The sequence below is a fragment of the Bubalus kerabau genome, chromosome 13 (assembly GCF_029407905.1).
Source record: "Bubalus kerabau isolate K-KA32 ecotype Philippines breed swamp buffalo chromosome 13, PCC_UOA_SB_1v2, whole genome shotgun sequence".
NCBI classification, from domain to species: domain Eukaryota; kingdom Metazoa; phylum Chordata; class Mammalia; order Artiodactyla; family Bovidae; genus Bubalus; species Bubalus kerabau.
This window is the reverse complement of record NC_073636.1, coordinates 75,361,312-75,385,833: the sequence shown is the minus strand read 5'-3', so window position 1 is coordinate 75,385,833 and position 24,522 is coordinate 75,361,312. Positions and strand designations below refer to the sequence as shown.

The window sequence follows — 24,522 nt, the reverse complement described above, 5'->3', positions numbered from 1 at the left end:
CCTATCCTGGGGCTGGGTTATCATCTCTGTAAAGTTAGTTAGGTCTGATCTCAGGGGCTGAGGGAGAAAGAGGACTGACCTTTCTGCATGGAAATAACTTTGGCCTTGAACAATGAATGAGGCTCCCAAGGAAAACCAAAGGCAGGGCAGAAATGGGGCAGATTCAAAGGACTGTCACACAGTAGGGTTTCTTTCTCTTGGAACCATTTTCCTAACCCTACCTAGAAAGACGTTGGTTAAAACGCTGACCCCGAGCATGTCCTGCCCACTTTGAGCCCTTGGACTGCTAGGGAGAGGGGCTGGCGGCCTAGCGTGCCAGTGCACGCGCTTCAGCCATGAATGGTGGCGCCAGCAGGGGCCGCTCCCTCCCCTTCCTCCTGCTTTCCCCAGAGGAAAGGGAGGCAGCCCACATCCCTGAAGTCCCTCGGCCGCTGACTGGGCTCAGGAGGCTGGCGGGGGGCCGCCCAGATGTCCACAATCTTGCGCAGCGTGGAGCAGCGCTCCTCCAGCTCTGGTCCCTCACTCTGCATCAGCAGATTTGCAAGCTCCCTGCTTAGGTCCTGAATCATGTCGTTCCGTCCCGGCTCCCCTGGCTGGCCTGCATCTGCTGGGATCAGAATGGGGTCCCGGAGCTCCCCGCAGGGCCCGAGGAGGTGCTGGTACCTCTTCTGCCACCGGCGGCACACCATGGCTTCGCTCACGGGCCTCTGGCTGGTGTGCAGCAGCGCCAGGATGTGCCGGCATGGCAGGTGGTACCGCTGCTGAAAGTAGCAGCTGCAGCTGCAGCCGTCTTTGCTCACCTGGTGGGAGTCCTCGAGCAGCTGCACGTCCACAGCGCAGCCAGCCACGTCCACCAGGTGCGTGGAGCTCTGCACCACCACCCACTCATTGTGGCACAGCTTGTAGGCCAGGTCGGAGCCGCTCTGGCGTAAGGAGGCCAGCATGCCGCCCTGCGAGGGCTGCCCCTGGGGAGGCTGCCGTGGCGGCCCCTGCACCTGCTCTGGCTTGGCCTCCTGCACGGGGGGCCTGCTGAGGCTCCCTCCGCAGATGCCAGAAGGCTTCTTGGACTTGGGGGCCGTGTTTGCTGACCGGGCTCTCTTTAACTTGGGGGGAGCGGTGGGAAAGTTCTTCATGCCTTTGGTGTTAAAGAAGTCTATGTAATCCACAAAGCGGAGGATGCAGTCCAGCAGGGACTGCTGCTCCCGAAAGAGGCTCGACACCTTGCTGGTGACGACGTCCAGGCTGTCCATGTAGGTGCTACAGGCGTGCAGGCCCTTCCTGACGTGCATGTACCACAGCAGTTCACAGGAGAACCAGTGGGCCTGCAGGAAGCTGAAGAGCTGCTCGTCGAGCAGGGCCCGGGACATCTGGCAGAGATTTTGCAGGCTGGTCTTGGAGGTGACAAACACGGCCTCCCGCAGGGCTTCCTTCATGAGCCGTTTAAAGGACGGATCTGCAGAACTACGATGCAGCTTCTTCTCCAAGAGTCGGGTTGTGTGATAGATGGAGAGGAGGGTGCGGGCACCAGGGAAGACCTCCTGCAGGATGGCTCGGTGAGGGAAGGACGGGTCCACGAAGACCACCTTGACCTTGGGCCAATCTGAGTTGAACTCCGTAAAGATGCTTAGCATCTTGGCCACGGAGGTGGCTGTCTCGGCCTTGAGCACCGCGAAGTGCACCACCCGCCCCTCTCGCTCCTTGCTCTCCACCAGGAAAGCGTACAGGATGTGGCCCTGAGCGTTCTCCACCCGGTGCAGCAAGAGATTCTCTGGGAAGCGGACAAACAGATCGCTCATCTTGCTGCTCTGGAAACTGAGCCGGTCCAGGTCTTGGCTGCTGCCCACACTGAAGGAGGCCATGGAACCCACGTCCACCTTAAGAAAGTTCTTCATCACTTTGGCTATCTTGGCCAGGTCAGAAGGAGCGATGTCCTCCTGCTCTGGCTTGGCGGGTATCTGGACCTCGTCTAAGCAAAACAATGGTTCAACTGGGGACTTTGCAGCTGTGCCAAGGTCTTTGTTGACCGCGGGCTGTGCAGACGGGAGTTTCTTCTGAGATTTGCCGGTGGCGTCGTCTCTAGGACCAGTGGTTTTGGGGTCAGTGTGTATATGCTGTGTGTTGAGTTCACTGATGAACAGTCTATCCAGTTTCTCATTGTACCGCAGAAGCAAGTATGCTGGGCACATGTCTGCTTCTGCTGCTCTCTTCCTGTTTGACTGGGTCCGAATACAGACAAATTTCACCTGCACATATCTAGGGAAGGCAGAAGCAACAGTGAAACAGGTGCTGACCACCCAGTTTTCTCTTACAAGTCTAGGCCCTGTAGGGACTCACAGTGCCTGATACATTTCCTGGAGACCACAGTGTGGTATAGGATATGGGAGAGAAAGATTCATGTTCACGCTCCAGTCCCAAAGTAGTCAGGTCTTTCTTCAAGACCCCATCCAATTAAAACACCCTTCATTTGCATCTACAGAAGTTCTAAGCTCCAACTCCTTTTACTTACTCTCATTTTCCCATCTGTAGTTGTCAATCTGAGGCAAAGATATACGGGGAAATAGATGAACAGCAACAGCAGAACTAGTTACCTGCTGTCTAAAGTGTCTTTCATTCCTGCCCTCAGGGAGCCATTGTCTTCTCTGCCTCCTCCTCCAGGCAGCAAAAATAAAAGAGGTCTCAGGGGTTAGGGTAGATCTGGGCTTCCTCTCTAAGAGGAAAGATCTGAGTTCGTCTTCGACTTAAAGAAAAATGTCTACATCCTGAGAGAGCGAGAACCCTGAGGCTAGATGATCCCTGGGATTCTGCTAGCTTTGCCGTTCTAGGCTGAAAGTGCCTTCTCAAAGGAGACTGGTAATTAAACTGAATATCTGTTCTCTCCCTCCTTTCTATCTTTGAGGCCCAAATTAGGTCCTACCTTCTCCAGGAAACCTTTATGGATGCCCTCAAGCCACAGTAATTGCTCCTTACTTAAGATTCATAGCATTTATTTGAAACAAAAGGCTTAGCAGATTTTCTGGGTAGCAGTACGGGTGACGCGGTGGGGAGGCTGGAGGCTGACTCCTGGATTTGAATCCAGAAGGCAGTGGCACCCACTCCAGTGCTCTTGCCTGGAAAATCCCATGGACGGAGGACCCTGGTGGGCTGCAGTCCATGGGGTCGCTAAGAGTCGGACACGACTGAGCGACTTCACTTCACTTCTACCACTCAGCCGCTGTTTGACCCTGGGCAAGTTACTTCAACTCTCTGTATGTAGTTTCCTTAACATCATAAAATAAAACTAAATAGGGTTGTTACGAGATTTAAATAAGCCACAGACATAATATTTAGCCCAGAGCCTGGTTCAGCCTTTTATTCATTCTAAATAGGAGTCATCTACTGTTATTACAGCTCCTAAGCCTTGTGACCTATTCTTGGGCGTTTACGCAGTACTTTTCCAATTGGATGGGGCTGTTTTCAAGTGTCAAGAGTAAATCAACCCTCAGCATATTCTAAGCACCTAGCACAAATGCTATTCTTTCAGCAGATGCTTGTCAAAGATGGGCTGGCTGAATGACTCAGGGACCGCAGGTGGGTGGGGCAGGTCACACCCCTGCCTCCTCAGAGAGGTCCCAACCCAAAGAGTAATGAAGGGGAAAAAAAATCTCAGCCTCTGGCATGACATGACACAACGCTGGCATCTCAGCAACCTGTTCCAAACACTCTAATCCAGCTGGTCCTGTTTGCTCACCCTGTGGGGCAAGCTTAGAGAAATAGGATGTCAGGCTTGAAATTACAGGGTGGAGGGGCCTGAGGCTGAAAATGCCTGCACCTGTTGTGTGCACAGCAGCGGGGCGGCCACGTCATCCCTGGCTCAGGGAGCGGCCCGGTGGTACGGCAAGGCCAGCAGGCTGTGACCGCGGGACAGCCTCCGCCTGATCTCCTGCCTGTTTTCCACTGCCCCCACCATCTTGTTTTATTGTACCCTAGAAAGACCAGAAGATATTAAGAAGAGGTGGAAAGAATACACAGAAGAACTGTACAAAAAAGATCTTCACGACCCAGATAATCACGATGGTGTGATCATTGACCTAGAGCCAGACATTCTGGAATGTGAAGTCAAGTGGGCCTTAGAAAGCAACACTACGAACAAAGCTAGTGGAGGTGATGGAATTCCAGTTGAGCTATTTCAAATCCTGAAAGATGATGCTGTGAAAGTGCCGCACTCAATATGCCAGCAAATTTGGAAAACTCAGCAGTGGCCACAGGACAGGAAAAGGTCGGTTTTCATTCCAATACCAAAGAAAGGCAATGCCAAAGAATGCTCAAACTACCGCACAATTGCACTCATCTCACATGCTAGTAAAGTAATGCTCAAAATTATCCAAGTCAGTCTTCAGCAATACGTGAACTGTGAACTTCCAGATGTTCAAGCTGGTTTTAGAAAAGGCAGAGGAACCAGAGATCAAATTGCCAACATCCGCTGGATCATCAAAAAAGCAAGAGTTCCAGAAAAACATCTATTTCTGCTTTATTGACTATGCCAAAGCCTTTGTGTAAATCACAATAAACTGTGGAAAATTCTGAAAGAGATGGGAATACCAGACCACCTGACCTGCCTCTTGAGAAACCTATATGCAGGTCAGGAAGCAACAGTTAGAACTGGACATGGAAGAACAGACTGGTTCCAAATAGGAAAAGGAGTACGTCAAGGCTGTATATTGTCACCCTGCTTATTTAACTTACATGTAGAGTACATCATGAGAAATGCTGGGCTGGAAGAAGCACAAGCTGGAATCAAGATTTCCTGGAGAAATATCAATAACCTCAGATATGCAGATGACACCACCCTTATGGCAGAAAGTGAAAAGGAACTAAAAAGCCTCTTGATGAAGGGGAAAATGGAGAGTGAAAAAGTTGGCTTAAAACTCAACATTCAGAAAATGAAGATCATGGCATCTGGTCCCATCACTTCATGGGAAATAGATGGGGAAACAGTGGAAACAGTGTCAGACTTTATTTTTCTGAGCTCCAAAATCACTGCAGATGGTGACTCCAGCCATGAAATTAAAAGATGCTTATTTCTTGGAAGAAAAGTTATGACCAACCTAGATAGCATATTGAAAAGCAGAGACATTACTTTGCCAACAAAGGTCTGTCTAGTCAAGGCTATGGTTTTTCCAGTGGTCATGTATGGATGTGAGAGTTGGACTGTGAAGAAGGCTGAGTGCCGAAGGATTGATGCTTTTGAACCGTGGTGTTGGAGAAGCCTCTTGAGAGCCCCTTGGACTGCAAGGAGATCCAACCAGTCCATTCTGAAGATAAGCCCTGGGATTTCTTTGGAAGGAATGATGCTAAGGCTGAAACTCCAGTACTTTGGCCACCTCATGCAAAGAGTTGACTCATTGGAAAAGACTCTGATGCTGGGAGGGATTGGGGGCAGGAGGAGAAGGGAACGAGAGAGGATGAGATGGCTGGATGGCATCACCGACTCGATGGACGTGAGTCTAAGTGACCTCCGGGAGTTGGTGATGGACAGGGAGGCCTGGCGTGCGACGATTCATGGGGTTGCGAAGAGTCGGACAGGACTGAGCGACTGAACTGAACTGAACTGAGAAAGACCAACTGCTTCCAGGGTCCCCTACACTGTGTCTCACCTCTTCACTTTTGCTCGTGTTGTCTCTCTGTCTGGTATGCCCTACCCACCTGTCTTCATCTCAGAGCTTACTCATCCTTCAGGATTACATGCAACTACCTTCTTTCCTAGGAGGCCTCCCCCAAGCCCTCAGGATGGGCCCTACCCTTCCGCTGGCTCAACATCTTGGCATAGATCTTAGCTCATCACATTGTATTGACTTTATGTGCTCATAACCCATGCTTGTTAGCCTAGTCAAAAAAAGAAAAAAAAAGACACTGGTGAGTGCCAAGCATAAAACTCTTTCCCCCTTTTCTGGTTCATTAACGACTGCACCTCCCTGTGGAGACATCAGCATTCTTTTTAATTCCTCCTTCTCCAGGTTTATATCCAATATGTTAAGTTTTTTAAATTCATTTCTCCTACTATTGCATGTATAAGGATTACTATATGCCAAGTTCCATGTAAACCCCTTATATGCATCATTTCATTCTAATAAAAGGGTTCTACCATCCACATTTTACAGATGGGGCAACAGGCTTAAAGAGGTTCTTGAGCATGAGAATCTGGGATTTAATCCTCTGGCTAAAACTGGAGAATCTGGGATTTGAACTAAGTCTGCTTGGCTACAGTCTATGTAGTTAACCATTATGTTGCCCGTCTTCTTCCAAAATATTTCTCCTTCTGAATTCTCATTTTTATCTTCCTCAACTTGACCCTCAATATTTTATTCAGGTTCAATAATGTCCTTAAAGATCTCTAAACATACTGTGCTTGTTGGCATCAAGCACTTCAAACTTCAGGGGCACTAGGTTAAAGCCTTTGTCATTTTTTCCTGCTTCCCTTAATCTTTGGTATTGAGCTGTAACTTACACACATTGAAATACACAAGTCTTTTGGAAGAATTCTTGGAGCACTGTAGTAATTTTAATCTACATTTATTTCTATCTCCCAAGTGAAGGCATAGACTCTCTTCAAGACAGGGATAGGGTTTTATACTTCTGAATCCCCCTTAGTGCTTCTATCCCAGCATGCTCAGCCAGGACCTGAAGGAAGGAAGTCAGCCAAATCTGCTCTGTAGGTGTTTATTTTCCTCTAACTGGACTGTGCCCCCAGTGTACTCCCAGCGCCTGGTACTGCACCTGGCACAGAGTAGGTGCTCAGAACACACACACTGAATGAGCGACTGCATGACAGAAATTCATCTTACAGTGTGAGCAGCACATTAGGACGATCGCCAGGAGAGTTCTGTCAGGTGGCTTGGCTTCTGGCCCAGCACTACTATGAACTGTTACTTTGGACAAGTCCTTTGTTTAATTTCAAACATGTACTAAGTCTATTATGTACCAAACACTATACTAGTTGCTCAGAAGGTGATGGAGACAAATTAGGCTCTACTGTCAAAGTCTGTTGAGCAGGGAGATGAGTACACAGATGATCGGTAAAGTCAGAACTAAGTGAAAGGTTAAACAGAGGTACGAGCAACACACTTATAACTGAATAAAGACTAATTCCCCCTGACTATGGGGATTGGAGCAGATCTAAAGCTTTTGATTAATTTCACATGAGATTTGTGTCCTTGCTGCGTGTAAACTGTACCTCAAGCAATGAACAGAATTTTTACAGGTGAAGTCAACCCATTTTAGACAACATAATCTGAGTTAGGAACAAGACTCAGAAGATCTGAGTTGAATTTCCAGCTTTGCCACTTAGCTGTGTGAAAGTGAACAAGTCACTTCATTTCCTCTCAGCCTCCAAATCTATAAATACAGAAATAACCAGAGCACTGGTCTCTGAATAATCAGTACCTGATCCAAGAATAATCACTACAACTAAAAGTGAATTCAGGCTTCCCAGTGGCGCTAGTGGTAAAGAACCTGCCTGCCAATGCAGGAGATGTCAGAGACTCAAGTTTGTTCCCTGGGTTGGGAAGATTCCCTGGAGGAGGGCATGGCAACCCACTCCAGTATTCTTGCCTGGAGAATGTCATGGACAGAGGAGCTTGGTGGGCTATACAGTCCATAGGGTTGCACAGAGTCGGACACGACTGAAGTGATTTAGCATGCACAAAAATGAATTTGTTTAAAAGGCTGTGGCAGAGAAAGATAATTTACAATATGATATCACCTATATGTGGGATCTAAAAAATATAACAAACTAGAGAATATAACTGGAGAAGGCAATGGCACCCCACTCCAGTATTCTTGCCTGGAGAATCCCAGGGACAGAGGAGCCTGGTGGGCTGCCATCTATGGGGTCACACAGAGCCGGACACGACTTAAGCGACTAAGCAGCAGCAGAGAATATAACAAAAAAGAAGCGGACTCACAGATACAGGGAACAAGCTAATGGTTAACAGTGGGAAGAGGCAAGGGGGGAGGGGCAGGATGGGGTAGGGGACTAAGAGGTACAAACTATTTAGGTATAAAATAAGCTATAAGGATATGCTGTACAACATGGGGAATATAGACAATATTTTATAAAAATAATGGGATAAAATCTTTGAAAATTGTGAATCACTATACTGTACACCTGTAACTTACGTAGTACAGTGACTATTCTTTCCTTTTTTTTTTTTGGCAACGTCTTGAGGCTCATGGGATCTTAGTTCTCTGGCTAGGGATCAAACCTGGGCCCATGGTAATGAAACCCCATGTCCTAACCATCTTAGCCACTGTACCACCAGGGAGTTCCCTCAACTATTCTTCAATTAAAAAAAAAAAGGCATGATTGGTTGGTAATTAATCCAACATCCCCCATCCCCCTCCTTCCTTCCTTCCGGCCAGTTTCATTCAGGTTGTCATTCCTCCCCACACAGCTAAGTGCTTCAGGGCTGGTCTAAGCCAATTAAAGTAATCTTGTTAAGAATGACCATGGATACCGGCCCAATTCTGCAAAGAAACATGATAGGAGGTCTGTAAGAAACCAAGGCAGGCTTTTTCTTCTGAATGTGACTCCTACATATGTGCCATGTGGCGAGACACTCTGAGGACAAAGCTGAGACCTGAAGATGGAGAGTGGAAAGAAAGGAAAAGCCTGAGCCACTGAAACAATCACCTTCTCTGGGCTAAGAAATAAGGCATTTTGAGTCAGGATTTTCAATTAATTGCAGCCCAAAATACATTTTCAGAATCCCTGTTTTACAGAAAATAGTAGAAAAAAAGATTTGAGCAGATCTTTAAAAAATGTGATGAAAATTATGAAAATATTATATGTAATGAAATTTAAGTCATGTAGAGATGTGAGAGTTGAACTATAAAGAAGACTGAACACTGAAGAACTGATGCTTTAAAATTGTGGCGCTAGAGAAGACTCTTGAGAGTCCCTTGGACTGCCAAAGAGATCAAACCAGTCAATCTTAAAGGAAACCAACCCTGAATATTCATTGGAAGGACTGATGCTGAAGTTGAAGCCCTAATACTTTGGCCACCTGATGTGAAGAGCTGACTTATTGGAAAAGGCCCTGATGCTGGGAAAGATTGAGGGCAAAAGAAGAGGGTGGCAGAAGATGAGATGGTTTGATAACATCACCAACTCAATGGACATGAATTTGAGCAAACTCTGGGAGATAGTGAAGGAGAGAGAAGCCTGATGTGCTGCAGTCCATGGGGTTGCAAAGAGCTGGACAGAACTTAGCAACTGAACAACAGGCTATAATTGTGGCTGTCTGCCAATTCTTAAAATAATCAAAGAACCACTTGAAGAATCAATTTTTTTCCCTGATGTATTTCCCCCAAACACTCTTATACTTATACTTTCCTAGCTCACCTTTGCAATATATAAAGGTCAGTTTTACCAAAATATTCCTGTGCTTTATCATGTTTCCCAAGGGCCTAACTTAATTTTTTGCTCTGCAAATCCTTTGCTTTTCAAGTCTGTATTTCAATCACTGTCCTTGATTTTCCTTCTCTGTCTGTCTGGTATAAGGCTGTGGGGAATGTAAGGATTCCTCTATCATGACTCTTCATGATAGAGACTTCATGATAGGGACTTCACCAAGTACCATAGCTCTTGCTATTTCAGTTTGCAATCAATTTTATTTGCACTGTTATTATCCTGAGGTTTACCTCATCTATTCATTAGCCAGAAACTGACTACCAAAGATGTTGGTGGAATTGGTGGAGACAAGCAAGAAGGAATGACTAAGTAGTACTAATTTTAAAAGTGGCTAGTTTGTTAGCATGATTTTTGTTTTCCCACACAGCCTTGTGACTAGAAAAGAAAGAAAGTGAAGTCGCTCATTTATGTCTGACTCTTTGCAATCCCATGGACTATAGCCTACCAGGCTCCTCTGCCCATGGGATTTTCCAGGCAATAGTACTGGAGTGGGTTGCCATTTCTTTCTTCAGGGGATCTTCCCAACCCAGGGATCGAACCCGGGTCTCCCGCATTGTAGGCAGACACTTTACTGTCTGAGTCACCAGGGATATGTGGAAAATGAAAACTCAGATAACAAAGGCTTAGTTCAAAGGGTGTGATGGGGATTAAATAAAACTAAAACCCTTAGCAGAGGAGGGAGGTTCAAAAGGGAGGGCATATATGTATATGTATACCTATGACTGATTCATGTTGAGGTCGATAGTCTTCAATCTAATAGCTACCTTTTTTGAACACTTTTTTGGGAACGTGTTCCAGTATTCAAAAAAGGTAGCTATTAGACTGAACAGCAATGGAGAGAGACAACAGAACACTTCACAGAATGTTTGAAGACTATCAATCCCCCAAAGACATAACAAAAATAAAAACACACGTAACAGCCATACATAAAAGTATGGGAAGGGAAACTGGGTGTAAAAATCACAGAATCTCCCAATTGATTGGGATTTTGGGTCATTTAGTAATAACTCCCACAACACAATTCTCTGACTCTTTTAAAAATACCTACCATTTTCTGTCATGTACTATAACTATGACTTTGGCAAATATTACTGTGCTTAAACCACTAGCAAGAGCGTCTTGCTTACAATGCGGGAGACCTGAGTTTGATCCCTGGGTCAGGAAGATACTCTGGAAAAGGCAATGGCAACCCACTCCAGTACTCTTGCCATCCATGGGAAAATCCCATGGATGGAGGAGCCTGGTAGGCTACAGTCCATGGGGTCGCAAACGACTGAGCGACTTCACTTTTAAACCACTACATGTATTTTATGTAATCTTCACCACATCCTCCTCATTTTGCAGAGGATGAAACTGTGTCATGGAAATTAAAAGTCTTGCCCCGGGTCAGAGTTAAAGCCTGTCTTTCTGACTTCAGAGCTCTCACTTTTAACAGATATGCCAGCTTTTCCTGAACTTCAAGGAATCACCGACCCCCTTTCCATCTGCCATAGCCATTTCTATAACCTTTGTATCAGTATTTTCAAATGGTTTTCTTTAAATCAGCTCACTTTATTTAATAAGGACCTTTATGTTTAGATATTAACATAAACACTTAAAATCATCTCGCCTGACCTGTCTATCTGGTTGCAGGAAACACTGCTCTGCTAAATTACTCCCTGAAAGCATTTCCCCCACCTGCCCTCCAGTCCCACAAAAGAAGTGCTCGTCCCACAGGTCCATACATCACTCAAAAAGCCCAACTCAGTGCACTCTGGCACAGAGCCAGTATCCAACACAAGCTCCAAGAACACCCTTTACAACACCCCAACAAGCAGTCACTCCCTCTCTGCTGAAGGCCTGAGCTCCTCAGAATTCACTTCCTCCCAAACTAGCTCTGGCATATGATTATCCTCAAGGGTAGAGACCACAGTTCACTCAATCTTTTTATCCTAGCTCAAGCCTGCAGGGGTAAACCTTTTTACCTCTCACTAGAAGTTTGTTGACTGAATCAATACCAGGATGCTGTTACAACCCAGTGGTTGGGGAGGGAGCTTCGAGCTGTGGCAATAAACAGGATGGGTCTGATCTTCAGTTCTAACACCTTGATGCTTTCTTACAACTTCTGAAAACCTTCTGACTTCTCTGGCAATCCAGTAGTTAAGACTCTGCACTTCCAATGCAGGGCGCGCAGGTTCAACTCCTGGTTGGGGAACTAAGATCCCACATGCTGCATGGTGCGGCCAGAAAAGAAAAAAGAAAGAAATCTTACCCCACTCTCTGCTCCGACTTGCTCGCTCCTTTCTGCATATTCTTATTTTCCTTGACTGCAACTGTACCCCAAATTCAGACTTCCCTGGCTCTCACCAGGTGGTTTTGGGGCTGGGGGTGGTTTTTGCTACTGAATCTTATTTTCCTCTTCCAAGTCTTGACTACCCAGGCCTCTGCTCCTTGCCTGCCTTGACTCTATCTACCTTCTGTCCCTTTTGCCCAAGAACAGAGGAGCTAAGGGGTAACCGCCTTCAAAGAGTTACATAATGAAACTAGGAGCCTTAATGTAAAGCAGAGAGGTAGAACTTTTAGTCCTCTTAACCCTGCTTATTTAACTTATATGCAGAGTACATCATGAGAAACACTGGGCTGGAAGAAGCACAAGCTGGAATCAAGATTGTCGGGAGAAATATCAGTAACCTCAGATATGCAGATGACACCACCCTTATGGCAGAAAGTGAAGAGGAACGAAAAAGCCTCTTGATGAAAGTGAAAGAGGAGTGAAAAAGTTGGCTTAAAGGCCAACATTCAGAAAACGAAGATCAGGGCATCTGGTCCCATCACTTCATGGGAAATAGATGGGGAAACAGTGGAAGCAGTGGCTGACTTTATTTTTTGGGGCTCCAAAATCACTGCAGATGGTGACTGCAGCCATGAAATTAAAAGACACTTACTCCTTGGAAGGAAAGTTATGACCAACCTAGATAGCATATTGAAAAGCAGAGACATTACTTTGCCAACAAAGGTCTGTCTAGTCAAGGCTATGGTTTTTCCAGTGGTCATATATGGATGTGAGAGTTGGACTGTGAAGAAGGCTGAGCGCCGAAGAATTGATGCTTTTGAACTGTGGTGTTGGAGAAGACTCTTGAGAGTCCCTTGGACTGCAAGGAGATCCAACCAGTCCATTCTAAAGGAGATCAGCCCTGGGTGTTTTTTGGAAGGAATGATGCTAAAGCTGAAACTCCAGTACTTTGGCCACCTCATGAGAAGAGTTGACTTATTGGAAAAGACTCTGATGCTGGGAGGGATTGGGGGCAGGAGGAAAAGGGGACAACAGAGGATGAGATGGCTGGATGGCATCACTGACTCAATGGACATGAGTTTGAGTGAACTCTGGGAGATGGTGATGGACAGGGAGACCTAGCGTGCTGTGATTCATGGGATCGCAAAGAGTCGGACACGACTGAGCGACTGAACTGAACTGAACTGAGCATTCAACTTCTCCTGGCCATTTCCCCCATCTGCACAATAACATTATTATAAAGGCAATAATATTTATGGAATATTTTCTGTGTAGTGGGCCTTGTGATAAACACTTTACATGTATTAACTCATTTAATGGGAGTGAAACCTACTTCTGACAAGGGGATTCAGAGGGCCAAGTCAGGTAAGGAGGTGAATGTGCTTTGTAAACTTACTTCCACAAAATATCAGGGATAGCTGTTTTCTCCTCCCAAGAGCCTGCACTGGCATCAAGTGTCAGCCAACACCCACACTACGTACAAGATTAAAGTCCCTTGCCATTCCCCACATGGCACCCTAGACTTTTCCTTTGGCTCTTACTACCAGTCTTTCCTAGACTCTTACTACTATTTTATTTATTGATTGACTGATTGGCTTTGAGGCTGACCAGAGAGGGAACCTGGGCCTTTGGTAGTGAAATTAGAGTCCTAACCACTGGACAGCCAGGGAATTCCCTCTTACCACTCTTTTAAGGAAATTGTTATTTCTGCAATTAGAGTTTAATATTTGTTTCCCTGACTGAAGGGCAAGCTCTATGAAGGCAGGGACTCAACTTATGTTTTTCAACACTCTTTCCAGACACTAGCATGGAGTAAGTTTTCAGTTGACAATCGCCAAAATCAAAGAATTAAATGGCTCATACAATGGAGTGATGTGGAGTAATCTCCAAAATACATTGATAAGTGAGAAAAACAAGGTACAGAATGGTATGTAAAAGTAGTATGCAAGGGACTTCCCCAAGGGTCCAGCGGTTAAGACTCCAATGCAGGGGGCCCCAAGTTCGGTCCCTGGTTAAGGAACTAAGATTCCACATGTGGTACATTGCCGCCCAAAAAAAAAAAAAAGAGTCAGTCACCTGTGTGTGTGTTTTTTAAAGGTGCATATGTACACACAAGATATATTTTTTCAAGCTCAGAGTATGTCAGGAAGATAAGAGTTGTCTCTAGATAACATACTGGAAGGGACACTGCCTTTTGCAAACTTTGATGTAATTTGAAATTTTAAAAAAATTAGATGACTATATTGACCACTCAAAAACAAATTCATTTAAAAAACTGTTCAACCTGCAAAAATAAATGAAACTAATCTGCACCTCTGTTAGCTAAGTCCCTGCCATTATTTCTGGTACTGCTCCAGCATAAATCTCCCTTCTAGTCAAGTGTGTCTCCTCACTGCCTTCCAGGTACAGCATATGCACCGGCTCACACACCACTTCTCCCGGCAGCATGTTAACCCCCTGTGATAGGCAGATGGGCCCCTGAAGATGCCAACTGCCTCATCTCTAAACTTTGTCAATATGTTGGGTTAGATGGCAAAGCAGAATTAAGATTGCAGATGGAATCAAGGTTACTAATTACCTGATTTTTTAAAAGGGAAATTATCCTAGATTATCTGGGCGGGCCTAATATAACCACAGGATCCTAAAAAATGGAAGAGGGAGGCAGAAGGGGCACCAGAGAAGGAGATGGAACAAAGCAGGGTCAGAGTGATATGATGCGAGGACTACACCAGCCACTGCTGGTTTGAAGATGGAGGAAGGGGACCATGGGTCAAGGAATGTGGACAACTTCTAGAAGCTGGAAGGCTTGAAAATGGATTCTCTTATAGGGACTCCAGGGGCTTCCCCAGTGGCTCAGAGGTAAAGAAGCCACCTGCAAAGCAGGAGCCTCAGGAGACTTGGGTTAGATCCCTGGGTAAGGAAGATCCCCCGGAGGACATGACAATCCACTCCAGTATTCTTGCCCGGAGAATCCCATGGACAGAGGAGCCTGGAGGGCTACAGTCCATAGAGTCACGAAGAGTCAGACACGACTGAAGTGACTTAGCACGCATGTACAGGGGCTCCAGAAAGAAATACAACTCTGCTGATGCCTTGGTTTTAGCCCACTCAGATCTGTGCCTGACTTCTACCCTACAGAAGGATAAGCTACTAAATTTGTGTTGCTTTCATCACTGAGTTTGTGGGTAATTTGTTACAGCAGCAGATAGAAAATACACCTCCTGACACCTCCCTGTCTCTGAGGGCCCAGCTCAAGCCTCCTTGTCTCTCTTACTTCCCCAGCCCACTGTGACTTTTCTCTGAGTCCCTGTAGCACCAGTTTCACTGAGTTATACATTTAATATTCGATGACTCATTCATTCAACGGTTACTTAAGCCCTGCTGTGGGACAAGCCTTATGCTAGACCCTGGAGGTGATCCCCCGAAGGGTGTCTAGTTGCATTTATGAGGGGTTTGGACTCGATTCTAAGCAAGCAGCATGGTGTCAATCAGTGAGAATGCAAAAAATAGTAAACCAGAGTCCCTCCCTCAAAGAGCTCAGCAAACCAGGGAAACCTCTGTAAACTATATTCCAAAAGGATGTGCAAAGAGCTATAACAAGCGCTGTCAGAACACAGAGTAGGAGCACTGAACCTAACATAAAAAAGGCTTTTTGGAAATTATGCTAGTATCTGTAGGAAAAGCAACAATTAGCTAAGACAGAGTTTTCCACAAGTGGTCCAAAATGACTGCAGATAACACAAGCATGTTTAAAAAAGATCTACTACTTTTTGGCCACCATACTGTTCCTTCTTGTATAGTATTACTTAGATTGGTTCTAAAGTTTCTTTGAATATTAGAACAATTTAAAGAAAAATGTTGGTAAATTGTAGTTCAGGATATACAGTACAGAAAGGTTAGTATACAAAACAACTGTTTGAGGAAGAGAGAGCTAAGATAAGTGATGGACAAGGTTATCCTAACCAGTAGAAGTGGTTAAGTGCAAGGACGAGGAAGCTATGGGCTTGGGACAGGGGCTGATCATGGAGTAAGAGTCGGTGAGTATGGAGCACACAATGCAAGATGGGGAGGTCAAAAGGGTTAGACAGACTGGCGAGCCAGGTTAATAATAGTCCTGGACTTAATCAAGAGGGCAACGGGGAGGCTATTGCACTTTATCTGGCCTATACTGTTAAGCAGTTTGAAGCAGGGCATTTTTTTTTTTTTTTTGCATTCTTTCATTGCTTAGAAAGATGGCATAGATCAAAGTCCAAACACCTCACAGACTGGATTGGGTAGCCATGCCCTTCTCCAGGGCATCATCTCGATTCAGGGATCAAACCCCACTCTCCTGCATTGCAGGCAGATTCTTTACCATCTGAGCCACCAGGGAAGCTCGAAGACCTTTTATTGATGGAAGTCTCTCAGTTGTGTCCAACTCTTTGCGACCCCATGGACTATACAGTCCATGGAATTCTCCAGGCCAGAATACTGGAGTGGGTAGCCTTTCCCTTCTCCAGGGGATCTTCCCCACCCAGGGATTGAACCCAGGTCTTCCATGTTGCAGGTGGATTCTTTACAGTAAAGCCACAAGGGAAGCTTTTCTTGATGGGTGAACTGCAACTGACACGACCTTCTGACAGGTATGGCCTCCTACACTGTTTCTCAAACATGCCACATTCTTTCATATATTTGTGTCTTCACTCCACAGCTCCTTCTGGTCAAACCCCTCTGTGATACTTGATATTAACCACTGAACTTCTGCACTAGCCTTCTGTTTTCATTCACGGCCCAGCAGAAACCATTACTTCCAGTGTGAAGCCCTTCCTGTCTTCCCAGACACTTGTCACTTCTTCCTCTGCACATATCTAACAAAGCATTTGTCACACACTAGCCCATGTACTATGCCATCTCAAGCTCTTTGAGCACAAGTTTAATTACTTATTCATATTTATCTGTACCCAGCACAGCACTGGACTCCAGAACAGGGAAATAAACACTGCCTGCCTGGCCAGAGAGTGAGCTTTGGCCAAATGTCTCAACCTAGAGGTCTCAAACTCAGATACACTTTGACTCTCAGAGTTGGCCCATAGAGTGCATGTTCACATGTGAATTGATTTCCAATTTTAAAAAAAGTGGACACATTCACATAAAGCCTGGACTGCTAACTCCATTTGCTCCATATCTGGGAACACTGGATCTTCACCCTCATATGGAGGCCATCAGCTGGAGTTAATTGGCCTGCTCTCCATTTTGCCCAGTTTACTTGTCTATTCTCCCTAGCACAAAGACCTGGAGTTGATTATTTCATCATTCCTTTTCATATAGTTAAATTAAAAGTTCAGTTTTCTTACACGGGGCTGTTTCACTTGAGTCTTGAAGGCAATTGAGTTTTCAACCCTTAGCTTAGCCTCCAAGCCTCTTTTCTCATCTGCCAAATGGGAAAAATAACATTTATCTGTGATTTTCAATACACCCCTGTGGGTGAAAGCGTGCCTAGAACAGAGAACTCTGCCTGGGACATGGGAAGTGTTTGAAAACCGGTTTGTTAATCTCTGGAGCTCGAGAACCATTTACAGAACTAAGAAAAGAATGAAAGAATGAATGACCAATCTAACCAACCAATAACTGACCAGTGTTACTGCTTTGTAAAGAGAAGACATGAACAAAATTCGCAAAGGCGTTTTTATCCATTGTGAAAGCCATACTTTGTGTCTGGGATATGGCAGGTGCTCAAAAAATGAGATAAACTGCAGTCGTCATGAATTTCAGAAAAGCTGGGAATGAAGGCGTGAATGAGTGGAGGTGACGTGGGTGGTCAAAAGGCGATGCCTGCGGAGGTTTTGCGCTTTTCCCAGGCACCAAGCAGGTGCTCAATGTGGAATTGCTCAGAGACGGGGCGGGGTCGGGGGGCGCCCAGGTGCACCCCCTCCTCCACGCCGCCCTTCTTTTTGGGACCTTCCGGCCTCCTCCCCACCCTCCTGCCCCGCCCCCGCCACGCCCTTACAGGATGTCCTCGCGGATAGAGGTGCCACGGTTGAGGTTGTGGTACCGGACGGAGATGCAGTCCCTGAGAATGAAGGAACACTTGTTCTCCTTTTTGTAGGCGCTGAAGCACTCCTTGAAGTCCTCGTAGGTCTTGAAGCAGCTCCCAAGCTCCATGGCCGCCCCCTCGGCCCACCCAGGGGCTGCACTAAGATCAACACCGGGGATCAGAGGTCACCTAGGAGGGTCTACAGGCTGTTGGTCCCCAGGATGCCTTAAGAGCGGGCCTCTATTGGGTGCCTTGTTACGGAGCTCAGGAGAAGCCCTCGGCCTGAGAGGGTTATCGTGGGTTAGGTGGGTTTGCTCTCTGACAAGTGGGGAAAATGACACTGAGCCCTTATTATCCAGTCTCGAGGCTCCCCCTCACCGTCATATCCAATCACGCATGGGTTCGCCGGACTGGCACTCCTTTTCCTCAATTGCTAGAGAGCAGATGGGCTCGCCCATCCGAAGACTGACAGGAGCACCGACCAATCACAAAGAGGATACAGGCTGTCCCTCTTTCTTAGGGCCTGAGGGAGACTTCCGGTTACTTAAGCGTCCTCTCGAGGCTGCGCGTTCTGTTGCAGGGGGTCCGCGTGTGCCCCTCCAGCGCAGCGGCCCGTCCCGGCAGCTGGTGAACTACATGTCGCTCCCTCAGGACCCGGAAGACGAACAGGGCGGCGGCGATCCACCCGGGGACCTCCGCAGCGTCCTGGTCACCAGTGTGCTCAACCTAGAGCCGCTGGACGAGGATCTCTTCAGGTAGCCGGCCGCCTCTGGTCCGCAACCCCGCATCGGGTTAGAGTCTTCTGATCTTGATTGCTGCAACCCCACTGCCTCTGCTCGTACCCCTCCGAACGAGGATGGGCTCTGTGCGCGATGCCTCTGTCGTAATTGGGAGGGAACTTGTGTCTGAAGAAGCTACCCCGGCTTCCTCGGCGCGGGGATCTGTGCAGCCTCATCCCCGGGAGGTCCTGGCAATCTGGGCAGATAAAGTGGTGATCCGAGGTATCCTTCCCAGCAGCCTCCCCAGGAAGGGTCAGGTCCCTGGGAGAGCCAGCCCAGAAAGGGCAGTGATTTGTCCGAGGGAACAAACTTATCCCCAGCTCCTTGCATAGTCACTATCTTTTCCTTTTACATACTCCATCCCCACCACCACTAGGTGGGGTCTGCTGCTAAGTCGCTTCAGTCTTGTCCGTCTCTGTGCGACCCCATAGACGGCAGCCCACCAGGCTCCCCCGTCCCTGGGATTCTCCAGGCAAGAACACTGGAGTGGGTTGCCATTTCCTTCTCCAATGCGTGAAAGTGAAAAGTGAAAGGGAAGTCGCTCAGTCGTGTCCGACTCTTCGCGACCCCATGGACTGCAGCCTACTAGGCTCCTCTGTCCATGGGATTTTCCAGGCAAGAGTACTGGAGTGGGGTGCCATCGCCTTCTCCGAGGTGGCGTCTAGTAGCTCCTTATTCATTCTGAGGCCTGAGCCAGTTTCCTTCCTGATGTCACTTAAATTTCTTGACTGTAACTGGGGGTGTAACAGTTCCAGCTACCAAGGCTCCTAGTGGGTTATTGGAAGCTGTTTTAGGCACTAACTTCATTTCCCCCGTTTAACCAACTACAAATAACTGCCTGGAATTTTGCAGTGCCTTATATGAAAAATGCTGGGCTGGGCAGTGGGAAGCTTGAGACTTAATCGTAATTCTTAATCTTTCACTGGGGGAGACTTTTGACCTCTGGGGACTGCGTTTCCTCATCTGTGCACTGAATGGGTTAGACTTGAAGTCTGAGGGTCTCCAAGTTCTAAATTTAGTTCTTTTAAGAACTGGTCTATGAAAGTTGAGGGGTGTAAGTGGCAGAGCTAATGCAGTCCACCTGCAGCTTGTGGGGTTCATCTTGGTCTACTCAAGGCGTTGAGACAAGCTTATGTCTTAGCCTCGTATGGGCAATGGAAGACATATTGGACTTGGGATCAAAAGACCCAGATATTGCTCAGGATGGTAGTTTGTGAAGTGTGTGACCTTTCTCAAGTCAGTTTCTCTCTCTGATCCCTTTACTCAAGTCCACAGATAAGGCCTTGGAGTTGTATAGAGTGATGTTAGGATATTTGTCTAGGGAAAGGCTTTCACCGGATTCTCAAAGGATCACAAACCCCAATCAGGTTAAGAAATCCTACACTGGAGGCTCATGGAAGGTCGTAGGATTTGGCTCAGCCCCCAAATCTTTCCTCTTGTCCCCCTCTCCCCACAGAGGAACGCATTACTGGGTACCCTCAACTAAGCGGCTGTTTGGGGGTCAGATCGTGGGCCAGGCCCTGGTGGCTGCAGCTAAGTCTGTGAGTGAAGATGTCCATGTGCATTCCCTGCACTGCTACTTCGTACGTCCAGGTAAACCAACTCCTTCCTACCCCATCCCAGCCCAGGTGGCTCAGCAGAAGAATTCTGGCCTTGAGGGATGGGGGTGGTGACTGAGGAGAAAGTGGGAGAGAAGGAGAAGGGAGAGGGATGGTGAGGTTAGTTGATCAACCTCAGGGGAGCCTAGAGGAAGAAGGGCAGGGGCCAGGAAGAACCTTAGACCCAGTACCTGTTGAGATACTAGGTACTTGTTGGTGCTTAACTGTTCCCAGTGGGTCTTTTGCTCTTTATCCTTTACACACCTTCTCATGCCAGTCCTGGTGCTGGTTCCTCAGACAAGTACTGGAATCTCTGCTAGGAGTTTGGAAAAGAGACCAGCCTGGGAATCAAGAGACCTCTGGTCTAGGTGGAGCTTTGTCACTGATTTGCCAGGTGCCCTTGAGTGAGATAACCACTCTTCCTCACCCTCTCCTTCTTCCCACCTGAAAAATGCAGGAGGGCCTGGGCCAAGTGAGATTGTTCTAGCTGCTTACAACTCTGGGATCAAATCAAAGAAAGAGCATAATCTTTTAAAACTCATGCTCTTTTGAGAAACATAAAAATCTCACTCCTAAGCAGATGCTCCCAAGCGTGGTCCCATCAGCTGAGAAGAATTTATGTAACTTTATAAAATGTGATCTGTATTAAAAAAGACAGTGGGTTCCCCGCCTTCATTTTACAAATATAGAATCGTTGTTGTTCACTCGATGACTCGTGTCCGTAAGGACTGCAGCCTGCCAGGCTTCCCTGTCCTTCACTATCTCCCAGAGTTTGCTCAAATTCATGTCCATTGAGTCAGTGATGCTATCTAACCATCTCATCCTCTGTCGCCCACTTCTCCTTTTGCCTTCAGTCTTTCCCAGCATATATACAAATATAGAATAGTTTAATAGTAAATATACCTTTTCATACTATACTCTGTTTGTCACTCCCCATCCCTTTATTTCCTGTCCTTTCCTGATAGTCATTGCTATAAAGTATTTGAATGCTTATTTTGAGGTGAGCCCTGTTCTTAACCTTTATGCCAGTTGGAAGCAGACGTACCCTTGTGCCCTTGGTTCCCTCAGTTTGCATGTAAACTCCAAAAATCCTGGCCTTTTGATACTGTAATCCTTCTCATCCAGTGAGACAGTTTTGTTTTGTGGAAGTAGGAGCATTATCTGATCCCTTTGAATCAGTTTCATTATCCAGTTTTTGAAAAGAATTCTGAGTCTTTGTAGGTGAAGTATCTAGTGCAGGGCCTGGCAGGTTGTGAGTTCTCCATAAATAGTACTTACGGTTATTTTTTGACGGTGAATTTATTGGAGTGATTACAATTTGCATGTTATAGTGCACAGCTATTTACACTGTCTTGTTTGATCCTCTTCAGTAAACCAGAGGGGTGTTTATTCTACGTGTAAGGAACCTTGGACCCAAAGAGGTTATGTAAGGAGCTTCCATAATGCTCAGAGAGGCAAGGCCAGGATTTGAACCTGAGGTTGGGTGACTCCAAGCTCTGTGCTTTGTTCTCCTTCTGTGCTTTTCTCTTTCACTCTTGGGAAATAATTCCAAAACCATGGGAGAGCCCATCTCAGGTTCTGTGGGAGGCATCCACTTCCTTGGAAATTCTCCATCCAGGAGCAGCATGAAATGAATGGTGCCAACACCACTATATCCTAATAATCACCAGTTATTTGTATCCCCTTTCTGCTTCTTGAAAGAAGACAGCTTAAAATAACTGGCTGTTAAAAGTCAGAATTCCCTAACGGCCCAGTGGTTAGGACTCCATGGTTTCACTGTGGAGGGCCTAGGTTCGATCCCTGTTCAGGAAACTAAGATCCTGCAAGCCGTGTGATGTGGCCAAAAATAAATTCTTTAATTTAAAAAATAAAATAAAGGTGAGGCAGATTAGGAGTATGGGGTTAACAGATACAAACTATTAATACATAAAATAGATCTGCAACAAAGATTTACTGTGAGGCATAGAGAATTCAATATCTTGTAATAACCTGTAATGGAATATAATCTGCAAGAAAATAAAGTGTGGGAAAAAAAAACATTTGGGGCAAAAGTTTTAAAAGTAATAAATTAAAGGTCCAGGAGACTGGGATTTGGGGGGAATGATTGTGTTAGAATACTAGGCTAAGGCATATCATCGCAGTTTTATACAAAAGTTAGTTCCAAGCTTCCTGGCAGCAAGGCAGAAAGGGAAGCTCTTATTAGTTTCTGATGTGACCCACTACCAGGGTGCTGTTTACTTGCTAAGTTGTGTCTAACTCTTTCTGACCCCATGGACTTTAGCCAGCCAGGCTCCTCTGACCATGAGATTCCCTAGGCAAGCATACTGGAGTAGGTTGCCATTTCCTGCTCCAAGGTTTCTTCCCGACTCAGGGATTGAACCTGAGTCTCTGCAGGTGAATTCTTTACTGCTAAGCCACCAGGGAAGCCCACTCTACCAGGTACATCAAGATTTATAAACAGTGATGGTGCTCCAATGATCTTAGACCTTAATTCCCTGACCAGGGATCAAACCCTTGTTCTCTGCATTGGAAGGACAGATCTTAATCACTGGACTGCCAGGGAAGTCCTCCGGTGATATTTTTAATTAAAAGATACTGTGAGGTTGGGGTCTGGTTCTTGGCCATTTATCATACCAATTCTTTTTCTTGAAGCCTAGGAGAGAATGTGAGTTTGGGTTTTTGTTTGTTTATTTTTTAAAAAATGTATTTCTCTAGATAGTTGTCATCTGGCTTGGTACAGTCCATGGAATTCTCCAGGCCAGGATACTGGAGTGGGTAGCCTTTCCCTTCTCCAGGAGATCTTCCCAACCCAGGGATGGAACCCAGGTCTTCCACATTGCAGGTGGGTTCCTTTACCAGCTGAGCCACCAGGGAAGCCCTGGTATAGGTTTAGAGCTTGGAGATTCTACAGCAGAAGTCAAAAAACATTCTATAAAGGCAGATCATAAATATTTTCGATTTTATGGGCAAAACAATAGTCAAAATACATAAACAAATGGGCTTGGCTGTATTCTCCAAAAATGTTATTTATGGCATCAATTTCCCCATCTATACAATTGGGATAAGACCCACTTGGCGTAGTTAATGTGAAACCAACATGAGAAGATACCTTAGTTTAACTGTAAAAAATTAAACGGAAACCTCCATGCAGGAGTCTTGGGAGGCCAGAAGAGGGCGCCCTCGTGCCCTGTGACAATGGAGCCCAAGAGGAAAAAGAAAGACTCCTTTCTGGCAAGGAATCAGCCAATGAAAAACCACAGGTTCCTTGTTTACTAGGACCCTCCCAATTACACTGTACAGTAGCCGCCCCCCTCCCCCCCACACCCCCCTCTATAAAAGCGGGCTCCTTCCCTTGCTGGGCGGGGACTTGTACCTGGCTCACCATGGTTGCAGACCTCGAATTGCAATTCTCTGCTGATCCTGAAGAAACATAACTTTGCTGGAAAAGTATCTGGCTATCTGTTTCAGGTCAACGTAACAAATGCACTCAACTCCATAACTCTTTCTCTCTCTTCCTTCAATATACTGCAGAGCCTACCTGCTTTGTTCCAATACAAATTTTAAAGAACAGATCTAGAACTCATTCATGCTGATGCTGCTAAGTCACTTCAGTCGTGTCTGACTCTGTGCGACCCCATAGACGGCAGCCCATCAGGCTCCCCCGTCCCTGGGATTCTCCAGGCAAGAACACTGGAGTGGGTTGCCATTTCCTTCTCCAATGCATGAAAGTGAAAAGTGAAAGTGAAGTCGCTCAGTCGTGTCCGACTCTTTGCAACCCCATGGACTGCAGCCCACCAGGCTCCTCTGTCCATGGGATTTTCCAGGCACGAGTACTGGAGAGGTTGCCATTGCCTTCTCCAAGAACTCATTCATACTGAAAGGTAAATCACTAGTAATGGAAAATACTGCATTTTAGCTGCAGCCCAAGGACTGGATGAAAACCTTTTTTTGGTAGGGAAGGGAGGCCTCTTTCCCATCCCCTGAAATCAGACTGCTCATGTAGCTATCTCCAGTTTCTGGACTCTTGGGAAACCCTTCTCAAAGGCCTTTGGCTTTGTGTGCATGCTCTGTTGCTCTGTTGTGTCTGACTCTTTGTGACCCTCATGTACTGTAGCTCACCAGGTTCCTCTGTCCATGGGATTCTGTAGGCAAGAATACTAGAGTGGGTTGCCACTTCCTACTCCACTAAGGCCTTGAGGAGCCCCCATTCTGATAAAAGTGTCTTTTAGCATTGACGGCTAGCAGACCTGAGCAAACCTGCTGGGCTTCAAGGCGTTCCAGGCGTGTTTGTGGCTGTTGAATGAGCCCCTGTGCCTGGCAGGGGCTTCCCACCTGGACAAGGTGGAGGAAACAACACTTCTCTAGACTTGCTTCTTGCCTCTCAAAGTTGAAAATCATCCCCAAGGTGTTTT

General features: G+C 46.4%; 2 protein-coding genes across 6 annotated transcripts in view; one reads left to right on the top strand and one right to left on the bottom strand.

The window, feature by feature from the left end:
- Nucleotides 1-316: 316 nt before the first annotated feature.
- ZSWIM3 (zinc finger SWIM-type containing 3) lies at nt 317-18,285 on the bottom strand. Its single transcript, XM_055545133.1, has 2 exons — nt 17,707-18,285; nt 317-2,253 (listed from the first exon to the last, which is right to left on the bottom strand). Exons 1-2 carry the CDS (start codon nt 17,859-17,861, stop codon nt 330-332), a joined length of 2,079 nt encoding a protein of 692 aa, XP_055401108.1. The 5' UTR covers nt 17,862-18,285; the 3' UTR covers nt 317-329.
- Nucleotides 18,247-24,522, top strand: part of ACOT8 (acyl-CoA thioesterase 8) — a 15,134-nt gene continuing 8,858 nt past the window's right edge. For 2 of the 5 annotated variants that reach the window (XM_055545148.1, XM_055545146.1), the window contains exons 1-2: nt 18,250-18,488; nt 19,969-20,105. In XM_055545148.1, the coding sequence (XP_055401123.1) occupies nt 18,370-18,488; nt 19,969-20,105 (256 nt within the window). In that variant the 5' untranslated portion in view covers nt 18,250-18,369. Of the gene's footprint in view, nt 18,489-19,968; nt 20,106-22,825; nt 22,953-24,522 lie in introns of all 5 variants that reach the window. The other 3 variants (XM_055545147.1, XM_055545144.1, XM_055545143.1) reach the window with 3 other exon arrangements.